At 51.2% G+C, this 23,826-nt stretch overlaps 1 protein-coding gene and 1 long non-coding RNA gene across 2 annotated transcripts in view; one reads left to right on the top strand and one right to left on the bottom strand.

Moving 5' to 3' along the window:
- GRIN2D (glutamate ionotropic receptor NMDA type subunit 2D) overlaps positions 1-23,826 on the bottom strand; it is a 39,029-nt gene that overhangs the window by 13,631 nt on the left and 1,572 nt on the right. Inside the window, exons 2-9 of the mRNA XM_047791871.1 lie at positions 20,831-21,450; positions 16,945-17,059; positions 16,387-16,598; positions 15,953-16,121; positions 15,248-15,401; positions 12,473-12,598; positions 12,084-12,313; positions 9,994-10,154 (exon numbers count right to left, since the gene is read on the bottom strand). Of these exons, the coding sequence (XP_047647827.1) occupies positions 9,994-10,154; positions 12,084-12,313; positions 12,473-12,598; positions 15,248-15,401; positions 15,953-16,121; positions 16,387-16,598; positions 16,945-17,059; positions 20,831-21,450 (1,787 nt within the window). The remainder of the gene's footprint in view (positions 1-9,993; positions 10,155-12,083; positions 12,314-12,472; positions 12,599-15,247; positions 15,402-15,952; positions 16,122-16,386; positions 16,599-16,944; positions 17,060-20,830; positions 21,451-23,826) is intronic.
- Positions 15,962-23,131, top strand: LOC125133580 (uncharacterized). Its single transcript, XR_007136472.1, has 3 exons — positions 15,962-17,041; positions 19,548-19,639; positions 22,646-23,131. It is a non-coding gene; the product is annotated as an uncharacterized LOC125133580 (long non-coding RNA).

The raw sequence follows: 23,826 nt of genomic DNA, 5'->3' as shown, positions 1-23,826 counted from the left end.
CTTCCCTTCCAGCCTCAGAAGGAACCAAGGACGTCCAGCCTCCAGAACCGCAAGACAATAGATTTTTGTTGAATCTACTGCCAACTAACAACGATCTTAAATGCGTTAGGACAGAACTTGATGCATAATAAACACTATAGTAAATTAAAAAGATGTGGGAAAGGTACCAAGCCTTGGCAGGGATATGGAACAAATGGAACTTTCCAACGAGAGGGGACGTTGGTACAACCACTTTGGAAAATGTCTGGGAGGATCTTTCAGAGCTAAGATCAACCCGGCAGTTCCATCCATGGGAAGGTACCCAAGAAAAAAGAATGTGTATGCCCTCCAAACACTTGTACAAGAATGCTGACAGTAGAAAGTTCACCATGGCCATGTGCGGGAAACAACCCAGCTGCCCAGCCATCAGTAGAATGGAAGCCATCCGCTACGGGCCTGTACCAGTGTACCCGGTGGAATGCAGCCAGGGCAAATCTGGTAGTCATGTTTGGCACAGCGAGCGAGACACAGAAACGATGACACACACTCTTTGACCCTGTTTCTTTTCTTTTCCTTTTCTTCTTTTTAGGTCCTCCCTTGCGGCATATGGAAGTCCCCAGGCTAGGGGTCAAACTGGAGCTGCAGTTGCTGGCTTCTGCCACAGCCACAGCCACGTCAGATCCAAGCCACATCTGCAAACTACACCACAGCTCATGGCAACGCCAGATCCTTAACCGGATCGGCGAGGCCAGGGATGGAACCTGCATCAGGGATACTGGTGGGGTTTATTACCCCTGAGCCACAATGAGAGCTCCTGTTTGACTCTATGTGATATTCAAAACCTGGTGAAACTAATTTATAGTGATAATCTATGGTGACAAGAGGGGCAGAGAGGAATTCAAACTTTTCCATACCTCTGGAGTTCCCGTCATGGTGCAGCGGAAACAAATCCGACTAGGAACCATGAGGACATGGGTTTGATCCCTGGCCTTGCTCAGTGGGTTAAGGATCCGGCATTGCCGTGAGCTGTGGTGTAGGTCGCAGACACAGCTCGGATCTGATGTGGCTGTGGCTGTGGTGTAGGCCGGCAGCTGTAGCTCTGATTGGACCCCTAGCCTGGGAACCTCCATGTGCTGTGGGTGCGGCCCTAAAAAGACAAAAAACAAAACAAACAAACAAACCTGGAGTTCCCGTCGTGGCGCAGTGGTTAACGAATCCGACTGGGAACCATGAGGTTGCGGGTTCGGTCCCTGCCCTTGCTCAGTGGGTTAACGATCCGGCATTGCCGTGAGCTGTGGTGTAGGTCGCAGACGCGGCTCGGATCCCGTGTTGCTGTGGCTCTGGCGTAGGCCGGTGGCTACAGCTCTGATTCGACCCCTAGCCTGGGAACCTCCATATGCCGCAGGAGCGGCCCAAGAAATAGCAAAAAAAGACCAAAAAAAAAAAAAGACACGGGATGAAGCCTCAAGCTATTCTTATTAAGGGCTGGGATTGTAAGAAAAATACAGGTATCCCTCATTCTCTGAACACGGGGGGGGGGGGGCAGTTTAGACGTGGATTCTTTTTTTTTTTTTTTGGTCTTTTCAGAGCTGCACCCACACCCATGGCACATGGAGGTTCCCAGGCTAGGGGTCTAATTGGAGCTGTAGCTGCTGGCCACAGCCACAACAATGCCAGATCTGAGCCGGGTCTGTGACCTACACCACAGCTCATGGCAATGCCGGATCCTTAACCCACTGAGCAAGGCCAGGGATCGAACCCACAACCTCATGGATACTACTCAGATTCCTTTCCGCTGAGCCATGATGGGAACTTCCGGATTCATTTTTTGAGGCAGGGTTGGACTCCCTTGCTGGTTTCACTCTCACTGCTCTCCAAAACTCAGGATCCAAGTAGATTTGGGACACAGGGTACCCTCCCACCCAAGTCTGGGAATTCATGCTCTCCAAACAGAAGGAGGAAGTCGACTGGAGAGCATCCCTGCAGAAGGAAAAGAAAAGAGGAAGGTGATTCCCTAGCCTCCCAAGGAAAGGCGCTCTGTGCCCAAGAAGTCAGGATGGGGGAGCAGAGCCTGGGAAAGCCGCCCTACTTTGCAGAAGCGAAGGAGAGGATCCGGAATTCCCAGGGGCCATCCCAGAGGGAGGGGCTGCGGAGGACTGAACGGAAGAGGGAAACGGGGAGAGATGAGTCAGCTGCCTGGCTGGGCAGGACACTGGGGCGGGGGGGGGGGGGTGAGTAAGAAAGTGAAAAAGTCCCAGGGGGTGGAGAGGTGGCCAGATCCCTTTCATGTTCCCTGTTCATAATGTGCACTGTGAAACTTTGTGCGTTTAGATGATGCAGACCTGAGCCATCCAGTTTGGGAGCTACACTGGGGCTGCTCTGAGCACTGGAAAGGGGCAGGTCTGAACTGACGTTCGTGGTGAGTGTAAAATGCACACTGGGTTTCTAAGGTGTCGGGGCGTGCACGGGGGTGGGGTGGGGTGTGGAATTATGTAAAAGGCCTCAACCTTTTTCTTTCTTTTTTTCTTTTTTGGCTGCTCCGAGGCACATGGAGTTCCAGGGCCAGGGATCAAATCCAAGGCACAGCTGTGACCTTATACCATACCTGCAGCGGCACCAGAGCCTTAAACCACTGTGTGGTGCTGGGGATTGAACCTGTGTACCCGCCCTCCAGAGACACAGCCGATCCCATTGTGCCATTGTGGGAACTCCTCAACCATTTTTATACAGATTACATGTTGCAATTTTTTTTCCCGTCTTTTTAGGGCCGCAGGTGTGGCACATGAAAGTTCCCAGGCTAGGGGTCTAATTGGAGCCGTAGCCACCAGCCTATGCCACAGCCGTAGCATCACCAGATCCGAGCTGTGTCTGTGACCTACACCACAGCTCACAGCAACGCCTGATCTTTAACCCACTGAGCAAGGCCAGGGATCGAATCCATAACCTCATGGTTCCTAGTCAGATTCATTTCCGCTGTGCCATGATGGGAACTCCTGTTGCGATATTTTGGATATACTAGGCTAAGGAAGATACATTGCTAAAATGAAATTTGCCTGTTTCGCTGTGTGTCTTTTTTTTTTTTTTTTTTTGCTTGTTAGGGCCACACACACAGCATATGGAATTCCCAGGCCAGGGGTCAAATTGGAGCTATAGCTGCCAGCCTACACCACAGCCACAGCAGCATGGGATTGGAGCCATGTCTGCAACCTACACCACAGCTCATGGCAACGCTGGGTCCTTAACCCACTGAATGAGGCCAGGGATTGAACCCGAATCCTCATGGATGCTAGTCGGATTTGTTTCCGCTGTGCTCCAATGGGAACTCCTCTTTGTGTGTCTTTTAACACGGCTACTAAACATTTAGAATTACACAGTGGCTTGCATTTCCTTTCTGCTGGTCAGTGCAGACAGCCAATGCCCTTCATGTTCCCGATCTTCAGTTCAGCATACACAGGCTTTCGTTTTGGCTGTACCTGCAGCTTTTGGAAGTTCCCAGACTAGAGAATCAAACCTGCACCACAGCAGTGAGAATGCTGGATCCTTAACTGCTGGCCACCAGGGAATTCCTAGCTCACACAGCTGGATGTCACTGGGGGCTTTTGTGGAGATTAGGGGAGGGGTGGGCTCCAGTTTTGGTTGATAGACTCAGGCCTGTAAGATGGTCCAGAAAGTGAAGACGAGCTTGCAGCCAGAGGGAACCTGGGAAGCCCAGGAATTTACAGAATTCTTAGGAAGCAGTTGAGGCGAATGGTTTGTAGATCATAAGTGGCAGGGAAACTCTGGAGGTGGGGGAAAGTGAAAGAAAAGATTAAGAAGTGGAAGAGGAGTTCCCACTATGGTGCAACAGGATCAGAGGCATCTCTGGAGCAATGGACGAAGGTTCCTTTCCCAGACGGGCACAGTGGGTTAAAAAGATCTGGTGTTGCCATAGCTGCGGCGTAGGCTGCCACTGCATCTGGGATCTGACCCCTGACCCAGGAACTTCCATACTCCATGGGGAAGCCAAAAAAGAAAAAGAAAAAAAAAGTGGAGGAAATACAAGTAAGGGGAACTAGAGGAGGAGAAAAAAGAGGAAAAAAAGAGAAGAAAGGAGGAAAATCACAAAAGAAGTAAAAAGAGTTCTAGAACTACACTGTGACAGCTCCTAGCCAGATGTGGCTACTGAACACTTGAGATATGGTGGGGCTGAATTGAAATGTGCTATGATGATAATATATAAAGTGCCCATCCCACCCCACCCCCACCAAAATGTGAACCATCTCAATTTTTATACTACAAACTGAAATGATAAAATAATGGAGCTATTGGATTAAAGACAATGTACCATTAGAATTAATATTGGGAGTTCTTGTTGTGGCTCAGCAGTAATGAACCCGACTGGTATCCATGAGGATGTGGGTTTGATCCCTGGCCTCGCTCAGTGGGCCAAGGATCTGGCACTGCTGTGAGCTATGGTGTAGGCTGTGAGCTGTAGCTCTGATTCGACTCCTAGCCTGGCAACTTCCATATGCCTTGAGTGCAGCCCCCCAAAAAGCAAAATGATAATAATAATAAAATTTATTTAAAAAAGAATTAATACCACCTGCTTCTTTTAGTGTGGCTACTGGATAGTTTACGTACTGTATAGCATAGGGAGCTATAACCAATATCTTGTAATAACCTATGATGGAAAAGGATCTGAAAAAGGATAAAACTGAATCACTGTGCTGTACACTTGAAACATGGTAAATCAACTATACTTCAATTTTTAAAAAATGTGTCATGAACAAAAAAATAAAATCACTCATCCATCACTAAAAAAATAAAAATAAATTGCATATGTGGCTCCCTAGTGCTGCTCTAGGAAAAAAAGGCTGGAGGAAACATCTTGAAACACGAATAAGTAGATACTCATGTTGCAACAGAAGAAAGGGTGGGGGAAAAAATGTAATTGTAATGTATACATGTAAGGATAACCTGACCCCCTCGCTGTACAGTGGGAAAATAAAAAAAATTATATATATAAAAAAAAAAACCCAAAACCAGAAACCACTGTATCATCCGTGAAACCTTGTTTCTTATTTTAAACTGTACTTTAAAAAGTGTGAATATTAAGAATTATACAATAAAAAAAAAAAAAGAAACATGAATAAGGAGGGATAAGGGAGAGATCTTCACTTTTTACCTTTTTATTTCTAACAACATACAAGTTTTACCCAAATAAAACCTTTAAAGAGAAGAGGGAAAAAGATCTGGGAACAGGAAACTGTTTGTGAAGCTTGGGAATGTGAAGGTGAAGGGGGCCAAGCCCAGAGAAAAGGGGGTGTCCTGCAGGAAAAGAAGCGTGTTCTTGAAATGATTTCCCAGCATCTTTGAGAACCTGGGTGGAGTAGGGAAGTTTCGGCTCAGGGAATCACGTGACAGGTCTCACCCCGACGGAGCTGATTGGCCAGGGCGCAGGCACCTACCCCTCAGCTGAACCAATCGCATTCTTACTCGCGAGAATATGAAATTGAACACAGGCACGCAAGGGCTCATGGGACCCTGGCGCTGACTGGTTGCACAGAAACTGGGCTCCGGAGAATTTGTGGGCACAGCTGAAACCGAGACCAGTATGTGCAGAGACTGAGATGAGAGCCAGTAGCCACTGAGAGGAAGAGACAGAAGAAAGAGGAACCTGGCTGCTGACGGTCTATTTCCCAGAGCCACTTTGCAGCTGGATGGAATGGTTGATTCCATATTATGGAGGCGAAAGTTAAGATTCAGGAGCAGAACTGACTGTCCTCACTGTAGCTCCCATTGGAACCCAGGACCATCTGGTTCTAAAACCCATGCTATCAAGTACCCCCAGGAAACTCTTAGGAACTCTCAGGCCATGTGGGACACCAGAACCGTGCCGTTATGTGGGAAGATAAGGAAAACTGGTCTCTAAAAAGAACGAATGAAGAGATGAATGCACAACTGAAAAACACAAACTATCCTTCTGGTCTGTGCTGTGTCCTAACACCTCTGGCCATGATTCTCCAAACACAATACTCACCTGAGAGACCTCTAGCAAGGGAGTGTTGCTCCGGATCCCATGCTTCTGAGGATGTCCCCATACCACCACCCCCAGAGGAGTCCCTGGGGCCAAGGGGTCATGCACACCAGAATCCACACCTCGCTTGGCAATGATGCTCTAGGAACTTGTGGTAGAATAGCAGCTCCCTAAAGATAATATATGGAACCTGTGAATAGTTATATTGCAAAAGAGACTTTGTATGTGTGATTAAATTAAGGATCTTGAGATGGGGAGATGATCCTGGATTATCTGGGTGGGCCCAATGTAATCAAAGGGACCTTACAAGAGGGAGGCAGGAGGGTAAATTAGAGAAGGAGACGTGACAATGCCAGCAGAGTCTGAGCAATTCCAGGCCATGAGCCAAGGAATCCAGCCTCCAGAAGTTGGAAGAGGCAAGAAAATGGTCTGAGTGGGAAGACAAGGAGTCAGGTTCTCTCCTGGAACTCTGAGGATTCTGAACTTGAACCTATCAGCCTTTCTGTTTGCTGAGAAGGGGCATTTGTCAAGGCAAGAGGACCCAACATATTGGATGATTTGCTAGCTTGGTTTATACAGTTGAAATAGTCAGACATAGGTATGCAAGCCCCTATTTGTACTCTTGCTTGGGCCCAGCAAATGTTAGCTGTGGGCCTGCCCAAAGCCTTGGTTAAAAAAGAAAAGCTGGATTGTTATCAGAGGGGAAAGGGGCGGGGGAGGGATCAACTAGGAGTTTAGGGTTAACAGATACACACTACTATATATAAAAGAGATAAACAACAAGGACCTACTGTATATCCCATATCTTGTAATAACCTAGAATGGAAAAGAATCTGGAAAAGAACATATATATATAGGAATCACTTTGTTGTACACCTTAAACTAACTAAATCAACTATGCTTCAATTTTATATATATCAAAAAAAAAAAGAAAGAAAAAGAAAAGCCTGTTACCTGACCTCATGTTCATGGTGTTCAAGGGGAGGGAAGGGGGGGTAGGGGAGAAAGAAGTGACCCCATGAAGGAGGTGAAATGGGACAGAGAGAACAGCAGCAGTTATAGGAGGCTAGAGAAAGAGGAGCTGACTGATATGATCGAGGTTCTCAGCATCAGAAAGAGGCTTGCAGGCAAAGCACAAAGAGGACACGCAGAGAGATAGGAGACAAGAGACCATGTGACCCCCAGAAATTGAGAGAAAGGAGATAGAAGACTAGAGAAGGAAAAGATGCAAGAGACAAGCTGGTAGGTGGCAAAATACAAACTCCACAAGGGCAGGACTCTGTCAGCTGGCTTGGCTCCCATGATCTCTGTTTACAAACTCTTCCTTTGCCTTTTTCTACAACAGAGGCTGGAAAGCTAATGCACTCAATTTCCCAGCTTCTCTTGCAGCTAGGAGTGGCCATCTGACACATTCTGAGAAATAGCTGGAAGTCCCTGAGAAAGGCATACTTTCCCCAATAAAAAGGCAAAGCCTTGCCAATAAGAAATCTTCCACTCTTTTTTTTTTTTTTTTTGGCCCTCAGCATGCGGAAGTTCCCAGGCCAGGGATTGCACTCACACCACAGCAGCAACCCGAACTGTTGCAGTGACAATGCTGGATCCTTAACCCACTGCACCACAAGGGAACTCAGAAAAATTTCCGCTCTTGTATCCTTCCTGTGCCTTCTTGTCTGGAACCAAGATGTGTTCCACAGAGTTGCAGCAGCCATCTTGTAACCATGAGGCAACCACAATGTATGAAGGTCTATGCTCCAAGGCTGGTAGAACAAATAAATGGAAAGAGTTTGGATGGTTGATTGCATCTCTGAGATTTCATGCCAGCTCTGGCTTTCTTATTGAGTGATAAAGAAACATCTGTCTGATAAAAAAACAAACTTATCATTACCAAAGAGGAAAGGGGGTGGTGGTAAATTAGGAATTGGGATTATCAGATACCAACTACTATATATAAAATAGATAGTTCTCTTATGGTGCAGTGGGTTAAGGATCTGGCATTGTCACTGAAGCGGCTTGGGTCGCTGGCTGCTGTGGCACAAGTTTGATTCCAGGCCCAGGAACTTCTACATGCCTTGGGCATAGCCCAAAAAAAAAAAAAAAAGGTAAGATAAGAAACAAAGTCCTACTGTATAGCACTGGGAACTATATTCAATATTTTATAATAGCTTATAATGGAAAATAATTTAACGTTCTTATGTATATTTGAATCACTTTGCTGTATACCAGAAACAGAATATTGTAAATCAACTATGCTTCTATATATATATATATATATATATATATATATATGTACATATAAAAGAAACCTCTCTTATTTAAGCACTCCAGGGGATTCAGGAAACTTATCTACTGTCTTGACTACTGTCATCCAGTGCAGGAACTGTGCCTGGCTCAGAGTTGGCGCTCTTTAAAACATTTTTAAATGCATGAGTGAACTTTCACCTTTCCACAAGGCCTAACTTTGCTTTCTGCGACTGGTTTTTTGTCTCTTTGTTTTTTGGCTGTCCCCGTGGCATGCAGACGTTCCCGAGCCAGGACTGAACCCAAGCCATAGCAGTGACAATGATCCTTAACCACTAGGCCACTGGGGAACTCCTCGGCAACTGGTTCTGAGAGAGTCCCTGTATCCTTATGTTAACCCATCATTTTCCTTAAAGCAGAGTTTCTATTTTTGCAGCCCAACAAGTCTCATCAAGACAGAGAGGTAAAAAAAGATCAGGTTAGGAGTGGCCACTTCAGGGGTCAGCAGAGAGGGGCCCTGGGGGAAGGGGCCTAGAAGATAACATAGCTTCTGCCTGACAGGCACCACCCCTCTATTCATTCTCGGCATTGCAGCCAAGGCGGCATTGACACACCGAAATCTGATCACATCCCTACTTAAAGTCCCCCCTCTGCAGGGCTTCTCACTGCCCCGCATACAAAGCCAACCTTGACCTTAGCCTCACCTCAGGGTCACATTTTGTGTCTTACTGTCATTTACCCTCTAAAAGGAGCTCTGCACCCTTCAGCTTTCTTGCTGTTCCTCCAACAAGCCAGGAGCACTCCCCGATCAGACCCTCCACCTGCAAGGCGCTGCCTCTGCAAGTCCTCCTGGCCAAAGAAGGAGTCCCTCACCACCTTCGGGGCTCTGCTCAAGTCACCTCCTCCGAGAGGCCTCCCCTCCACACCCTGGTGAACATACCCTCACTCAGTCACGCTCCCTCTCAGCATCACTTTCTGAACCTGCCATGCTGGCTCTTCTGCTTGCCCGTTTCTCATTCATTTCCTACCTCTAGACCATAAGCTCCCTATAGGCAGGAATTCTGCTCTGTTTGTTCACTGCCTGGCATGGAGAACATCAATGCATGCCGAATGACGAGACCAGTGAGGGACCAGGAGAGTCACTGCGCTCGGCTTTGCTGTAACCTTGGACTGAACTTTGGGGCCAGAACTTAATGTTATCCCTATGATATGGAAACACGTTAAAACAACAACATATCTAAGTATTGATTCCAGTGAGTTCAGATCTGATGATGATGACGATGACAGTAGTAATAATAATAATAATAGCAGCAGCAAACACCTACAGTGTGCCAGACGCTGAGTGCTTTGCATGGATTAACTAATAATAATAACTAATAATATATTATCTTAACTAATGATGAGAACTATAACTATTCTTACAAGAAACTTGGGAGGTGGGTTCTCTTGTGATCCCCATTTTACAAAGGAGGAAACCAAGGCCTAGAGAGGTTGAGTAACTTGCCTGAGGTCACACAGCCAAGAAGGGACAAAGCCAGGGTGTGAACCCTGGCAGTCTGGCCCCAGGATCCATAATCACTGGATCCTGCTCCTGGAAGGAGGAGTTCATTCTCACCCCCAATGACCACTGCCCTCCCAGCCGACCCACCCAGTGCTGACCTCAGGCTGATGAAGGACCCCTGACCTCCTACCATCTCGGCCCCCCTCCCCAAGCCCGCCCCTCCCCCTCCCCCACCTCCCGACCCGCAGTCTGCGCTGACCCTGCCTTGAGCTGAGTGAGCGCTTCCTCCACGCGGGGCTGGTTGTAGCGCACCATGTAGCTGTGCATGTCGGGGTAGTTGCTACGGATGTTCTTCTCCGTGGACCCGTTGGGCACCGTCCCAAACTTCAGGGGTGGGTATTGCTCCTGGGGCCGCTGAAACTGGGGCAGAAGGCGGAGTTATTAGGGCACCCCGCTCCAGGGGGGCATCTGGCTCCAGAATGTCCTCAGCCAGATGCTCCACTCTGGGGACTCTGGCCAACTGGCCGACACCCCAGTCCAGAAGTGTTTCTTAAACTTGCTCACCGTGACCCCCAGTAGGAAGCCCTGCTCTTCATCCAGGACATACATCCGCAGACATCTGTACACACGTATGCAGACACGTATATATACACATGCATATACACAATCAGGAAGAATATTGAAAAAAAAATTTTTTTGGCTGTGCCCAGCATGTGGGATTTCCCAAGCCAGGGACTGAACCTACTCCTCCAGGACGGTGACCCAAGGCATGGCAGGGACAACACCAGATCCTTAACCCACTGAGCCACAGGAGAACTCCTAATATTAAAGTATTTAACCCCCAGGAGTTCCCATTGTGGCTCAGTGGTAATGAACTTGACTAGTAACCATGAGGATGCGGGTTCAATCCTTGGCCTTGCTCAGTGGGTTAAGGATCCGGCGTTGCTGTGAACTGTGGTGTAGGCTGTAGACTCATTTTGGATCCAACTTTGCTATGGCTGTGGTGTAGGCTGACAGCTGCAGCTTTGATTCGACCCCTAGCCTGGGAACTGCCAGATGCCTCGAGTGCAGCCCTAAAAAGAAAAAAGAAAAAGAAAAAGAAAAAAAAAATAACCCCCACGATGGCCTGATCATGGTCCAATCAGAAAAGACATTGACAGCAAAGCTCTAGACCAGCCCCAGAGGCTCCTGATGGGCCAGGCATTAACCCTCAACTTGCTGGACCATGGGAGGTGCCAGGGGTGGGGCCTGGCATGGCCCAGGCTGGGGGCAGTTGCTAGATACCAATCTGCTCAGAAATAGTTCACTGCTTTAACAACCGACAGGGCCAGAAAGGTGGGCGCTGTTTCAATGTCAGGTGTATATATGACGAAAAGGAAAATTTCAAAAACCATACTCACCCTGATTACATAAAGTGCTGTCACACATATTTTCTATTCTCTTCTATTCCATTCCCTTTGTTTGTTCTGTCTTTTGTTTTTTTGCCCTTTCGGCATATGGAGGTTCCCTGGCTAGGGGTCAAATCAGAGCTGTAGCTGCCGGCCTACACCACAGCCACAGCAATGCCAGATCTGAGCTGCATCTGTGATCTACACCACAGCTCACAGCAACACTGGATCCTTAACCCACCCAGCAAGGCCAGGGATCGAACCCACATCTTCATGGATACTAGTCGGGTTCCAAAAGCCTCCATTCTCTTTTTTTAAAAAATCCTTGTTATAATCCATTGAGTTGATTTATCTACCTTCTAATAGGTCACAACAACCTGTTAACCACATTAGTCTCAAACAAACTACCAGTCCCTAAACAAACTTTGATCCTTGATGAGGTAAGTCCAGAGACTGAGAGAGTGAGCATTTCAAGCTATTGACAGGACAATTTTATGTCTGTTGAACCTATGAAATAAAAATGCAGGTTTGAACTTGGCATGTCTTGGTTTTCCATTTTATTTTCCTTTTCCAGTAATTCCTTTCTATTTTATTTGAAATAAAATTAATTAATTAAAATAAAATAAAAATTGCAATAAAATAAAGTAAATAAATTTCCACTGGATTAGAAATTTCCAAAGTTGCCCTTCATCACTATTTGAGAGAAGCACTGGTCTAGAATATTCCATTTGGCACTACTTGCCCCTAGACTATCTGGGGACACCCTCTCCTCCTTGGACTATCTAAATAGTTCATTGTGAAACATAGCCTTTTCCCTCCAGAATATGCATTCCATTCTACCATTCTAACCGCCAGGAAACAACCCCCAACCTTCCGCCAGGAAACAACCCCCAACCTTCCACGGGCCGAGCTTTGTCCCCACCAACCCCGGCCAATTTCCTCCCTCCCCAAACACACACACCTTTCGGTCACTGAGCCCAGACACGGTGTCCACATACTCCTCCTGGATCATGAAGGCGGCCAGGTTGGCTGTGTAGCTGGCGAGGAAGATGACGGCGAAGAAAGCCCACACCAGCACCATGATTTTGCTGGTGGTCCCCCGGGGGTTCTCCACGGGCACCGAGTTATTGAACACCAGGGCCCAGAGCAGCCAGATGGATTTCCCAATGGTGAAGGTTGAGCCACCAGGGCCTGCAGGGGGGCCAGGAGGGGGACATGGACCCCAAATCCCTTCTGCTCAATGAGGAAGCCGCAAGTACCTCAGGAGACCATCCCAGGGGCTGTTGGGAAATGTAGTTCTATCTTTGATCCGGGCACTCTGAGGTAGAGTGATGGGGAGAGGGGACTTACGTTTGCCCGTGGCTAGGCTGCGGTTGTAGCCCACGGGACTGAGGTACTCGAAGATGAAAACGGTGACAGCGACCACAGTGAGGCACATGACGAACATCATCACCCACACGGCAGGGCTGTATGGCTCTGTGGGCAAGGGGGTGCATGGTCATGACTCAGCCAAGCTAAGGACTGGGTGCCCATAGACTCGTGAACAAAGGTAGAGCCCGGCCCTGACCCCGTCCTACTCTGCCCCTTCCCAGGCTCCTCATCTTGGGGACAGACTCATTGCCCACTGAGCCCCTGGGGGATAGTGTCTCCCAAAGACAGTCATCTCAACCATTTCTGTGATTTCCACTCCTAAATATCTGATTCTCCACCTCTTCCTGGCAATTGCCCCAGACCGATCCCACACAGAGCCGAGCACCAGCTTCCAGGCTCCCCTTCCTAGGAGATTCACCATCCATCCATCCATCACCGCCCAGACCCCCACCCCAAGATGCCATCCTCACTTCCTCCTTCACCCCCTTCCCCAGCACCCTGTTGGTCCCCAACCTTATCCTCCAGTCCTTCCCTCACTGCTCCACCTCGACCTTCCCTCTCCATTCTCTCTGCCAACACGGCTCAGACCTCATGCTTTCCCCTGGACCGTCTCCCCATCCTCTCCTCTCCAGCCCTTCCCCCAACCACAGCCCTAGAGGCTCTTTCTACACCCAGAGATGACCTGGCTTCTCCCTGGCTCACAGCCCTTCATGGCTCCCCAGTGACCCCAGACCCAAGTCCCAGCCCCTCAGCCTTGTTCCCACCCTCCTCTCCAGGCTGATCCTTTTCTCAAGAATCCAATTGCTTTAACCACCCAGAACTCACAGTGCCCCCCCACAAGCCACACCCTATCTGTCTCCTTCTCAATAGCTCCCCTGCCAGAGGCACTACCCTGACCTGTCCATCAGCCAAAATCAAGTTCCTGTGTCCTCTCCTCACACTGCCTTTGGCAGTTCACTGACAATCAACTCAAATCACTGTTTCCTTGAGATCGGTACCCGGGATTTGACCTCCTTGGGCCAAGTGCAAGCAGCCAGGACTGCCCCTGTCACAGTAGGGTCACCAGCCTGGACTATCACTGCAGCATCTGAGGACATGCCTGCCACCTCCACTGGGCCACGTGATGGGCATAAACACGACCTTGTCACTCCCTTGCTGAAGGCAGGGGCCCCACGTGGTGCAGCTCAGGGTGCCCTGAAGAGACCTTGGTGCAAAGAGGAGGCCACAAGAGACATCGTTGGGGAAACAGACAGGAAACAAAACACCAAGGAAGGGCTGTCCCTCCTCCTCCCGGGCCCTCTCCCTCCCAGGAGATTTGTTCAGATTTCGGAGAGCAAGAGGGGACAGACGCGAACCGCTGTCCTTGGCCTGAGGTACACCTTCTCTTTTGTCTTCTCCAAGCTCAGTAAATGAGATCTCTACCCATTCTGCCTCAAAGCCACCAACCCATCGGGTGTCAGCTTTCTTTTGTGTGTGTGTGTGTGTGTTTAGGGCCGCATCTGCAGCATATGGAGGTTCCCAGACTAGGGGTCAAATCGGTGCTGTAGGTGCCAGCCTACACCACAGCCATAGCAACACCAGATCCGAGCCATGTCACGGGAACACTGGATCCTCAACCCACTGAGTGAGGCTGGGGATCGAACCCACATCCTCATGGATGCTAGTCGGGTTCGTTAGAGCTGAGCCATGACGGGAACTCCTGGTGTCAGCTTTCCAACAGCATCCTAAGCCTGTTTACCTGTCTCAGCTCACGGCCATCTTCCTACCCCACACCCCATCCTCTCTGCATGGGCCTCCCCAGTAGTCTCTTCACGGGCTTCCTGCTTCCATAGAGCATCAGTGGGATATTTTAAAAGCTTAAATCTGATCGTGTATCACTCCACCACTGCCTGTAGTTAAAAGCTTTGCCAGTGCAGTAAGAGTCAAACCCAACCTGCCTACCATAGCGACCAAGACCTACGCAATCCCCCACCAGCTTCCCTCTCAGCCCTCACTACCCACCCGTCTCACGCTCACTAGATGCCCCCTCCCAGAGGCACACAGGCCTCCCGATATTTCACAAATATCCCACAAACATTCCCATCTTGGGGCCTCTGCCCTGACTGTTCCCTTTGCCAGGAATGCCTTTCCAGGCAGATCTAGGCCAGATTGGATCACCTGCTTAGAGAGGCCTGCCTGGCCACCCATGGCAGGACCAATCCCATCCCTCTCCATCTCTTCCCCAGGCTTAATTTCTCGGGGTAATTACCATCATCCAAAAGAATTTTGGCCGTGTATCCCTTTAAGAGATTGTTTTCCATCTCTCTGCTGAGGCTGCTGGCCAAGCGCTCTTAGAGGGGAGGGTTTTCTGCGCAGCCCAGAATCTGGCACATAGTAGGTACTCACTAAACACTGTTTGATGAGCCCTATGCTAATCTCCTTTCCTCATCTTATATACGGGGAAGATGGGCTTTGTGGGGCCTGCCGTTCATACAATTTGGAGGGTTCTCTTTAAGAGAAAAGAACACAAAATTCGGAAAACAAGACCAAGTATAAGGCCTTGAAGGTGGGTGTGTAAGAAAAGGCTCCTGAAGCTCAAAGTGTCTTAGCTTCACGGTAAAATTGCTTCTAGTGGAGGAAATTACTTCTCCCATCTTACAGATTAGGGAACTGAGGCCCTCGGTTCACTAGTTGCCCTGCTGGTACTGGCAATACCAGCATGGGACCTGGACACACAGCTGCCCCTTCCTTGGCCATTCCAGGGCCCAGGCTCACCAAGGAAGGCCGAGGGGGACACGGTGCCATTGCTACGCGCTACCATGACGCTGATGCCTGTCTCCACGAAGGGGACAGAGAAATCCACGATCTCAGACCGCTCCTCGTTGATGGTGAGAGAGCCAATGGCCATGTCCGCGCGCTGGTAGAACACCTGGGGTCAGGGCGAGGAGAGAGTGAGGGAAGCTGACTGGCTCAGGACAAAGACAGGTCCCAGGAGACCAGTGACAGGGTGAGGAAGAGGGCTAGGGAGTGGTGGGGTGGATGACGGGGAAGCAGGCAGAGTAGGGCAGGAAAGGTGGCAGTAAGGGTCGAGAACAGGAGTGGGAATAAGTGGCCTCCAGCCACATCCGGCTCCCTCACCACGCCTCGGAAAGTTTGGGGCGCCCGCCTCCTGGCCCCGCTCCCTTTCCCTGGTGGTTCCCCCCAGCCCCGCCTCCTTCGCCCCAAATTCCCTCCTCTTGGCCCCGCCCCTCTGCCAAGGTGTCCTTTTCTAGTCCCGCCCCTTCAAATTCAGGCTTTCCCACCTTTGGCCACGCCCCTTCGGCCCTGGCGTTGTCCCCTCATAGTCCCTCCCCCTCAGAGCCAAAGTTCCCTCCTCTTGGCTCCGCCCCCCCGTCCAACCAATCCTCGGTCCTGATCCGGACCCGACCCAGCCTCCCACCTGTCCTGTCCCCGCCCACGCCCTGTCCCCGCCCACCTCACCTCCCCGATCATGCCGTTCCAGACGCCGTCAATCTTTTTGCCGTGCTTGCCATTGGTGACCAGGTAGAGGTCATAGCTGAAGCCGATGGTCTGCGCCAGCCGCTTCAGAATGTCGATGCAGAAGCCCTTGCAGCACCGCTTTTCTGGGCGGGGAGCGTCCGGCGGAGGGCTACGGGGAGCGAGAAAGTTTGGGGACGTCGCCACCGCCCCCCAGCTCCGCCCCGCCTTACGGAGGGACAAGCAGCCGCCAAAACTATGGTGAATATCGTTTTCCGGGGAAGCTGAGGCTCAAAGGGATTCCGTGACTTGTCCAAGGTGACCAAGCTGGAGGGCTGTGGGGATTCTGGGTCCCAAGGAAGGAGCGGACTGGGGTCAAGACTACTGGACTTCAGGGGAGGATTCTGAAGCCAGAACTCCTGGATCCAGGCTGTCACCTGTGGGTGCGGTTGAGCTGGCTCCGGCAGGGCACGGAGTCTCGGATGCAAGTGCCACTGATGGGGTCGGCAGGCTCCACGATGACGAAGGGCCGCTCTTCCAGAGTGGCCACCGTGAGGTGCTGCGTGTCATCTACCGGCTGCAGGAAGCGGCCGTAGCGGGACCACAGCGGGTACTTGAGGCGGAGAGTCTGTTGCTCCCAGCTGCCCACCTTGGCCAAGAGCAGGGCATTCAGGTTTCCTGAGGGGGGTCTTTCCAGAATGTTCTGGCCTTCATGGCCCTCCTTCCGTGGAGTCCCGAACTCCCGGCTCCTTCTCCCTCAGGTCCAGGAGTCTGGACCCCAGAAGCCCTTTCCTCCTTCATACCCAGGATGCTGGGCTTTCTTCTACCAGGACCCAGGGAACTGGGTTCCCAGTGTTTTCCCGTAGGACCCAGAAGTCCAGGCTCCCAGCCCCTTCCTCCCTCAGAGGCCAGAGGGCAGGGCCTCAGCCTTGACCTCCGCCAGGACCCAGGAGTCCAGCCCCTCTCCCAGGCCTGAGGTCAGGGCGCGGACTCACCACCTCCCACGTCCTGTCTCGGGTGAGGGAGATGACCACCAGGGACGGGTTCACCAGGAAGCCGTCCTCGTTGAAGGAGTAATCCCGGTTATCCCAGGTAATGTTCATGAAGTACCTGCCCGGGAGGAAGGGAGGGGACGTGTGTGGGCCTGGACTGGACCTTGGCAGCCAAAGTCCCCTCTCTACGGCTGCGTGCCGGCCCCCAGTTAGAATCTCTCCTCCCAGTTCTTGAAACCCCAAATAACTCCTCTTCTCTGCTAGGCACTCTCCCTCAGCAGCCCAGTGCCCCCGGGACAAGGTCCCAGACCCTCGGCCTGGGTTTGAGACGCTAGGGACCCCACCTGCCTCTGTGGTCCCCTCTCTAATCACTTCCACCCTCAAATGCTTTCCACCCAAATCCCTTTTTTTTGGGGGGGTATCTTCTTCTTCTTTTTTTTTTTTGGTCTTTTTAGGGCCACACCTGTGGCATACGGAGGTTCCCAGGCCAGGGGTCAAATCAGGGCTGCAGCTGCTGGCCTACATCATAGCCCCAGCAACACCAGATCTGAGCCACATCTGGGGCCTATGCCACAGCTTGCAGCAACACCGGATCCTTAACCCACTGACCGAGGCCATGGATCAAACCCACATCCTCAGGGATATTAGTTGGGTTCGGTTCTTAACCTGCCACAATGGGAACTCCCCAAACCCTTTTTGTGCTCACCAACACTGAATGCAGCATATCTCCAAAACACAGCAAGGGCTTTCCTACCTCTAGGCCTTTGTAGGTGCTTCACATTCTGCCTAGAAAAAACCCTATTCTCTCCCTTCTCGTCCTGACCAGTTCTAGGTGTTCAAGACTCAGCTCACATGTCCCTTCTTCTGGAAAGAAGCCCTGGGAGGGTATCTGAACTCCCAAGTGTCTTTCCTAAACAATGGTGGCCCGTCTTCTAAATGCCTGTCATATCGCCCTGGTCACTGGGCCAGACCCTCAGCTGTCATCTTAGCCCTCTCGCTCCCCCCACCGAGGCCCTCAGTTCCCCAAGCCCCATCCTTCCTAACCCTGGAATGTCTCTGCCCCATTCCCTCCTCTCTGTCCCCACAGCCCTCCTGGACCCCACCCCAGCCTCCTATCTGGCCTCCAGTCTGTCCCCAGCCTAGCCCAGAGGTGTCTTTCTACACTCAAAACTGACTCCACTTCTCCCCAGCTCAGAGCCCACCCATGGCTCCCCAATGCCCAGAACAAAGTCCAAGCCTCTCGACCCGGCGTTCAAGGCCTTTGTGGCCTGGCTCCGTCCACCTTCCCAGTCTCATCACCTCCGACCCCTAATTCTCCTGTCTTCATCTGCCCTGAGCTATCAAGGTCCCATCAACCTGCCCAAGTCTTTCCCTCCCCCAGGCCTTGGCACAGTACCCTTTCCTCAGCAGAAGTTCCAGGGCCAAGGCGTGAACCTGTGCACAGCAGTGACAAGGCTGAGTCCTGGACCACAGAGCCACCAGGGAACTCCCCACCTGCTCTTGCCATCAACTCTAATCCCCTAACCTGGCCTAAATGCCCTCCATGAGCTGGGCCCCATGTCTCTCCATCACGCCCCACCCACTTGCCATGGTGCTCCAGACGCAAGGGCTTTATTTCAGCTCCCAAGCAGGCAGTTCTGGCCCCAGGGCCGTTGCACCTGCTATTCCTTCTGTGTTCTCTTCACTCAGACCTTCTGATAGTTGGCTCTTTCTCTTTATTCATTTTTTATTTCTCCCAATTTCACCTACTCAGAAAGCCCTTTCCTGATGCCCCCTAGCATCCTAGGCATTTCTTAGCACATTCTACCTGCTCTATTTTCATCTCAGAAGTTATCACTTGCTAATATTTTTTTCCTTTCTTTTTTTGTTTGTTCAACCGCTTGTCTTGCCTATGAGACTAGAAACTCTGTGAGAGTAGGGGCCTTGTTCAATATTATACTCTGTGCTTGAAGCAGGACTTGGCATAAAGCAGGCTCTCCATAAATGGCTTTTCAATGAATTAATGAATGAATGAGTGAATGAACGAGCAGTGCATCCTTCAGGTACCAGCTTAGATGATCCTCCTCCTCCTGGAAACCTCCCTGATGCCTGATGACACGTATGGGCTCGTTTGGAAGGTTGGCTGGGGCCAATGCAATTCCTCTCCTGGGAGGAAGCTAGCTGTGAGATTCAGGGGAATGGATGGTGGACAGAATGGGCTAAAATGATGAGTATTTCGAGGAAGCAGAAATTCTGAGCAAGCAGAAGACATGGACAGCCTCTGGGGGTGGCAAGCCTGAGACAGAGATGGAAAGGGAGAGGGAGAAGGAGAGGGGGAGAGAGAGAAAGAGGAGCAGAGAGAATCAGAAAGAGTTGAAAGGGTAGCTGGTCCCCAGGCTTAGGCTGAATTTCCTGATGTCTGGGTTTCTGTGCCTGTTTATCTTTCCAATACGGGCCCCCTCCGACGTCCCCTGAGGAAACTTGAATGAGACTTGGCTTCTTGCTACCAAAAATGTCCAGGCTTAGCAGGACTCCCCCCAGTGCTCCCACAATGCCTGTGCAGCCTCCATTATGACAAGTCTCATGCTGCGTTGTCATTATCCCATCCCTGTCCACTCCCCCTCCAGGACCCTGTGTTCTTTGAAGAGAAGTCCACAGCCTTATTCATCTCTTGTGTTCCCAGCGCCCAGCATGAACCCTAGTTCCTAGCGGGGGCTCCGTAAGTATTTATGAATGAGGGATGCTTTTCTCACCCTCTTGCTCCTGGATCCTGATTCCCAACTCCCCACATCTCGACTCTCCTCTTTTGGGCTTTCTTCCCCACCCATCGCCTCTTCCCAAGCCCAGCTCAGCTTCTGTTAGGATTAGAGGTCTCTCTACTGTTCAAGATCTCACTCCCAAAACTACCTAGGGTGGAGGTGCTGTCTCTCACCAAACCCTGCTGTCCTCTCCTAAAACCACAGCGTATCAGCTGGGCACACGCCTGTCCAGCCAGAGTCGACATCCCCCAGTTTTCCTTGCAGGGAGCCCAGGCCGTGGGCAGGGTGATATTCAAATTCTAACAGTCAGTACAGCACAGGCACTAGCCAATCAGAGCCGACCTCCAGCCAATCTGGATGGATGTGGCTGTAAACAACCAATAAATCAGCCCTGGCCAAGGGACTCCATTCTCACCAATGGGATGAGAAGACTTGTCCCTTCTGCCTCACCGGCCCTAAAGGAAAGGGCTTGCTCTCCGCTTCCTCTCTTTCTTCCTGTTCATGAGCCAGAATTCAGACATGCTTTAGGACCCAGCTTCCACTGTGCAGAAAGGAGATGGCAGAGCAAAGAGTAGGGGGGATCCTGGGTCCCTGAATGATCCTATGGAGTGACGGAGTCTTCTGATAAACTGGACCGCTCCTCTCTGGATTGTGAAATGAGAGAGGAACAAACTTCTGCCTTGCTTGGGCTTTTGGATTGTCAGGTCTTTTTGTTACTGAAGTTCAGCTCCTACTCCAACTGGGGTATCTCACTGAATCTAAGATGCTCTCAACGAGAAGAGGTAGCACTTTTTTTACGTATCACAAAGGGAAAAAAAAAAAAAAAAGCCCTACCCATGAAACCATGATAAGCTATGATAAGCTATCACCTGTAAAACAGGTCTTGGTTTCAAAGACATTAAACTGTGCAAAACTTCGCCTCTTTAAACCAGGAAATATAATAAAACACTTGCTGTATCTCAGGTGCTTTTCCCCCCAATGACCTGTTTTAACCTCAGAAAGGAGACCCGATTATATGTGCTTTATAGAAATGGAGACTGACAGAAGCTCTGAGAGGGATGTGACCCCTCTAGGGATGTTCAGGCAGCAAGCGGCCCAGGTCGGCAGGCTCAGGAAACGTCCCACAGCCCTCCCAGCCCAGCCCCACTCACCTGTGTAGACTCTCCCCTCGGTGGGTGCGGTTTTGGGCACGACAGTCATGGCCAAGTTCAGGCAGGAAGCCGTAGTCTCGCAGCAGGGCCTGGGCACCTCTGGCCACTACGGCCACGCCAGCTGCCACACGCCGGGCCAGATCATCCCGCCAGCCTGCCGAGCGCACTGCAAATAGCCCAGCAGGGAGGGGGGCGCCTCCTGGCAGAAGAAGAGGCTCCCCAGGGGCGCCAGAGCCCCCGCCTCCAGCCAGCTGGGGCCCCACCATGAACCAGACGTAGCCAGGCCCAGTGAGGCCCGCCTCCTCGGCTGCCCGGAACACGGGCTCGGCCTCCTCACGGGCACAGAAGAGCAGGCGGATTTGTGCACTGACACTACGGAGCTGGGCACCCAGCACTGCCTCGCCAGCCCCAGGGTCCAGGGTCAGTGCCCCTCGGTGCTCCCAGCCCACCAGGCTGCCATCAGTCAGCACCTCAATGTAGGACAGGAAGGCCCGGTGGCCGGGGGCACGCGTGGTCACGGCTACAAAGGACGTCCAGTCGTATTCCTCCAGCACCTCGAATATGACTTGAAGCTGCTGTTCTGTGGATGAGCCCAGCTGCAGGAATGTGGAACCTTTCTCCTGCAAGGCAGGGGGAGGATGTCAGGTGCCCCCCTCGTGGACACCACAGTTCCCTGCATCAATAAGGGACCTTCAGCAGCCAGCGAGGGGCTCCCAGCTCTCAACATGGCAGGCTGCCCAGCCGTTCACCAAACCCATCTCCTATTCTTGCTGGGGCACAGAACTAGGCCTGGGTTGGGTGTAGCTACCAGACTGAGTTCTAGGTTCTCCCCTCATGCACCTTCCTCTTCCCTGTCTGAGGGCAGATGCAAAGGCCCCAGGGGAGACCCCTAGGGGATTACAGAGCCACAACATGGAGACATCTGAGTCCCTGAGTCATCGCTTGGAGGAGAGCCACCTCCAAGCAGGAACACCCGTTTGGATTTTATGTATGAGACAGCCTCCTATTGGGTTAAGCCACTGAGAAGCCAGGGTTTATCTGTTACAGCAGCTAATGCTACCGTAAGGAACACACCCAGCATCCTGGAAGAGAACTTCACTTCCCAGCATGCACTGAGAGGGACTACATCTCCCAGCAGGCAATGAAGGCACTGTCTCTCCCAGCTGGAAGCTTGGCTGAGTAGACTTGCCCTTCTCTGGTTTTCCTCCTACCTTTCTGTTCCCCCCCTTCTCTGCTTCCTTTGCTGGACTCTCTTCCTTAGAATTCTAAACAGGAGTGTACTTGTCTTCTCTTTTCTTCTCTGTCCTTTCTCCCTGGCGATCTCACCCAAATTCACAGGTTAAAATGCTGTCTCCTAAGCTCTCCAATATGGTAGCTACTAGCCCCCCAGACCTATTCAGGTTAAAATCAATTAATGTTAGGAACTCTCTGGTGGCTCAGCAGGTTAAAAATCCAGTATTGCCACTGCTGTGGTGTGGGTTTGATCTCTGCCCCAGGAACTTCCGCATGTTGTGGGGGAAAAAAAATCAATTAAAGTTCAATAAAATTTAGTTACATTTCAGGGGCTCAACAGCCACCCATGGCTAATGGCTGTTGAAGACCATCTTTGTTACAGCAGAAAAGCCTATCGGGACGGCCCTCAGGCCCACACCTGGGCCATCTCGGAGCCTTCTCAGCTCTCTGTCCAGAACATGACCCGAGTAATTCATTCCTCCCTACAGCCCCCAACACGGTCCTCATTGTGACCACTCTCCTTCCTAGACGACAGCTTCCTAACCCATCTCTACTTCCTTTCTCGCACCTTCCATTCTCCAGACAGCAGCCAGAGCAATCTCTTCAAAAATACGAATTGGATCGCCTCCCTTCTTGGTTGAAGACCTTCCAATAACTACCTCGGAGACAAAGCCAGAGTCCTCATGGAGGCCCACAAGGCCCCGAATGGCCTGACCCCCGTTGCCTCTCTAACCTCATCTCCTGCCACTCCCAACTCTTTATTCTTCCTCAAACACCTCAAGTTCCTTCCAGCTTCAGGGGCTTTGCCCTTCACTGTCGCCTTTCTTGGGGACACTGCCCGCCCCCAGCTCCCCCAGCTCCTCTGTAAGGAACTTAGGCCGTTTCTGTCCTCAGGCCCAGCTCAGTTTACTTCCTCAGGGAGACCTCCCCTGACTGCCATCTATTGAAGCTGCATTCTTGGTCATTACTCTCCTCCAGAACAGATTACATCCTCTGCTCATTTGTTTTGTCTGTCTCCTCATTAGAAATGCAAGCTCCGTAAGAGCAGGGACCTTGTCTATTTTTTTTTTTAACCTTTCCTAGCTGTATTCCCCAGAACCTAAACCAGCCCTGGCACAGAACAAGCCCTCAATAAATCTTCCAGTAATGCAATGAGATGAGTGTAGGCTCTCCCCCTCGGCACGTGCCGTGGTTATATGTGCACAGGTTAGGGCAGCTGTGCTGAGGGGCTGAGGTCTCCCAGAACGCAGTGAGAACCCGGAGAGGCCCTCACCCTTGACAGGTGGAGGCGCTCAGGGAAGCACGTTCCCAGCATTCACTGGGGGCACAGATAGAGGTGTAAGGACCACTCTTTCTTCCAGAGACACGGACGGGACTAACATTTCCCAGAAGGCAACGGGTGTGCACGGAGCGTGCCACAGTGCCTAGTCGACAAGAAATAGAGCGGCACACACGTCTCAGCAGCAGTGCTGGCGTGACGGGCCATGTTTCTCGCTAAGCCAAGGAGGCGGCAGCCGTGAAGTAACAAGTTCGCTTCGCAGGTGATCTACGCACTCATCTCTGGACAACCCCATGCCGAAGAGAAAAAGACAGTTGGACAGAGGTCTATTCCCAGAGTGCTGTGGACACCAGAGAACCACGAGTCCCAGCATGCAATAGCGAACTAGTCACAAAGCCTCTGCCCCCCCCCCCGCAGGGAATTAGTGGAGGCTTAGCTCCACCCACTCAGCTGGCCCCATCCTCAGGTGAGCCCCACTTCCGTT

Source organism: Phacochoerus africanus, chromosome 8 (genome assembly GCF_016906955.1).
Source record: "Phacochoerus africanus isolate WHEZ1 chromosome 8, ROS_Pafr_v1, whole genome shotgun sequence".
NCBI lineage: Eukaryota > Metazoa > Chordata > Mammalia > Artiodactyla > Suidae > Phacochoerus > Phacochoerus africanus.
The sequence above is the reverse complement of the archived record's forward strand: the minus strand, read 5'-3'. Positions and strand labels throughout refer to the sequence as shown.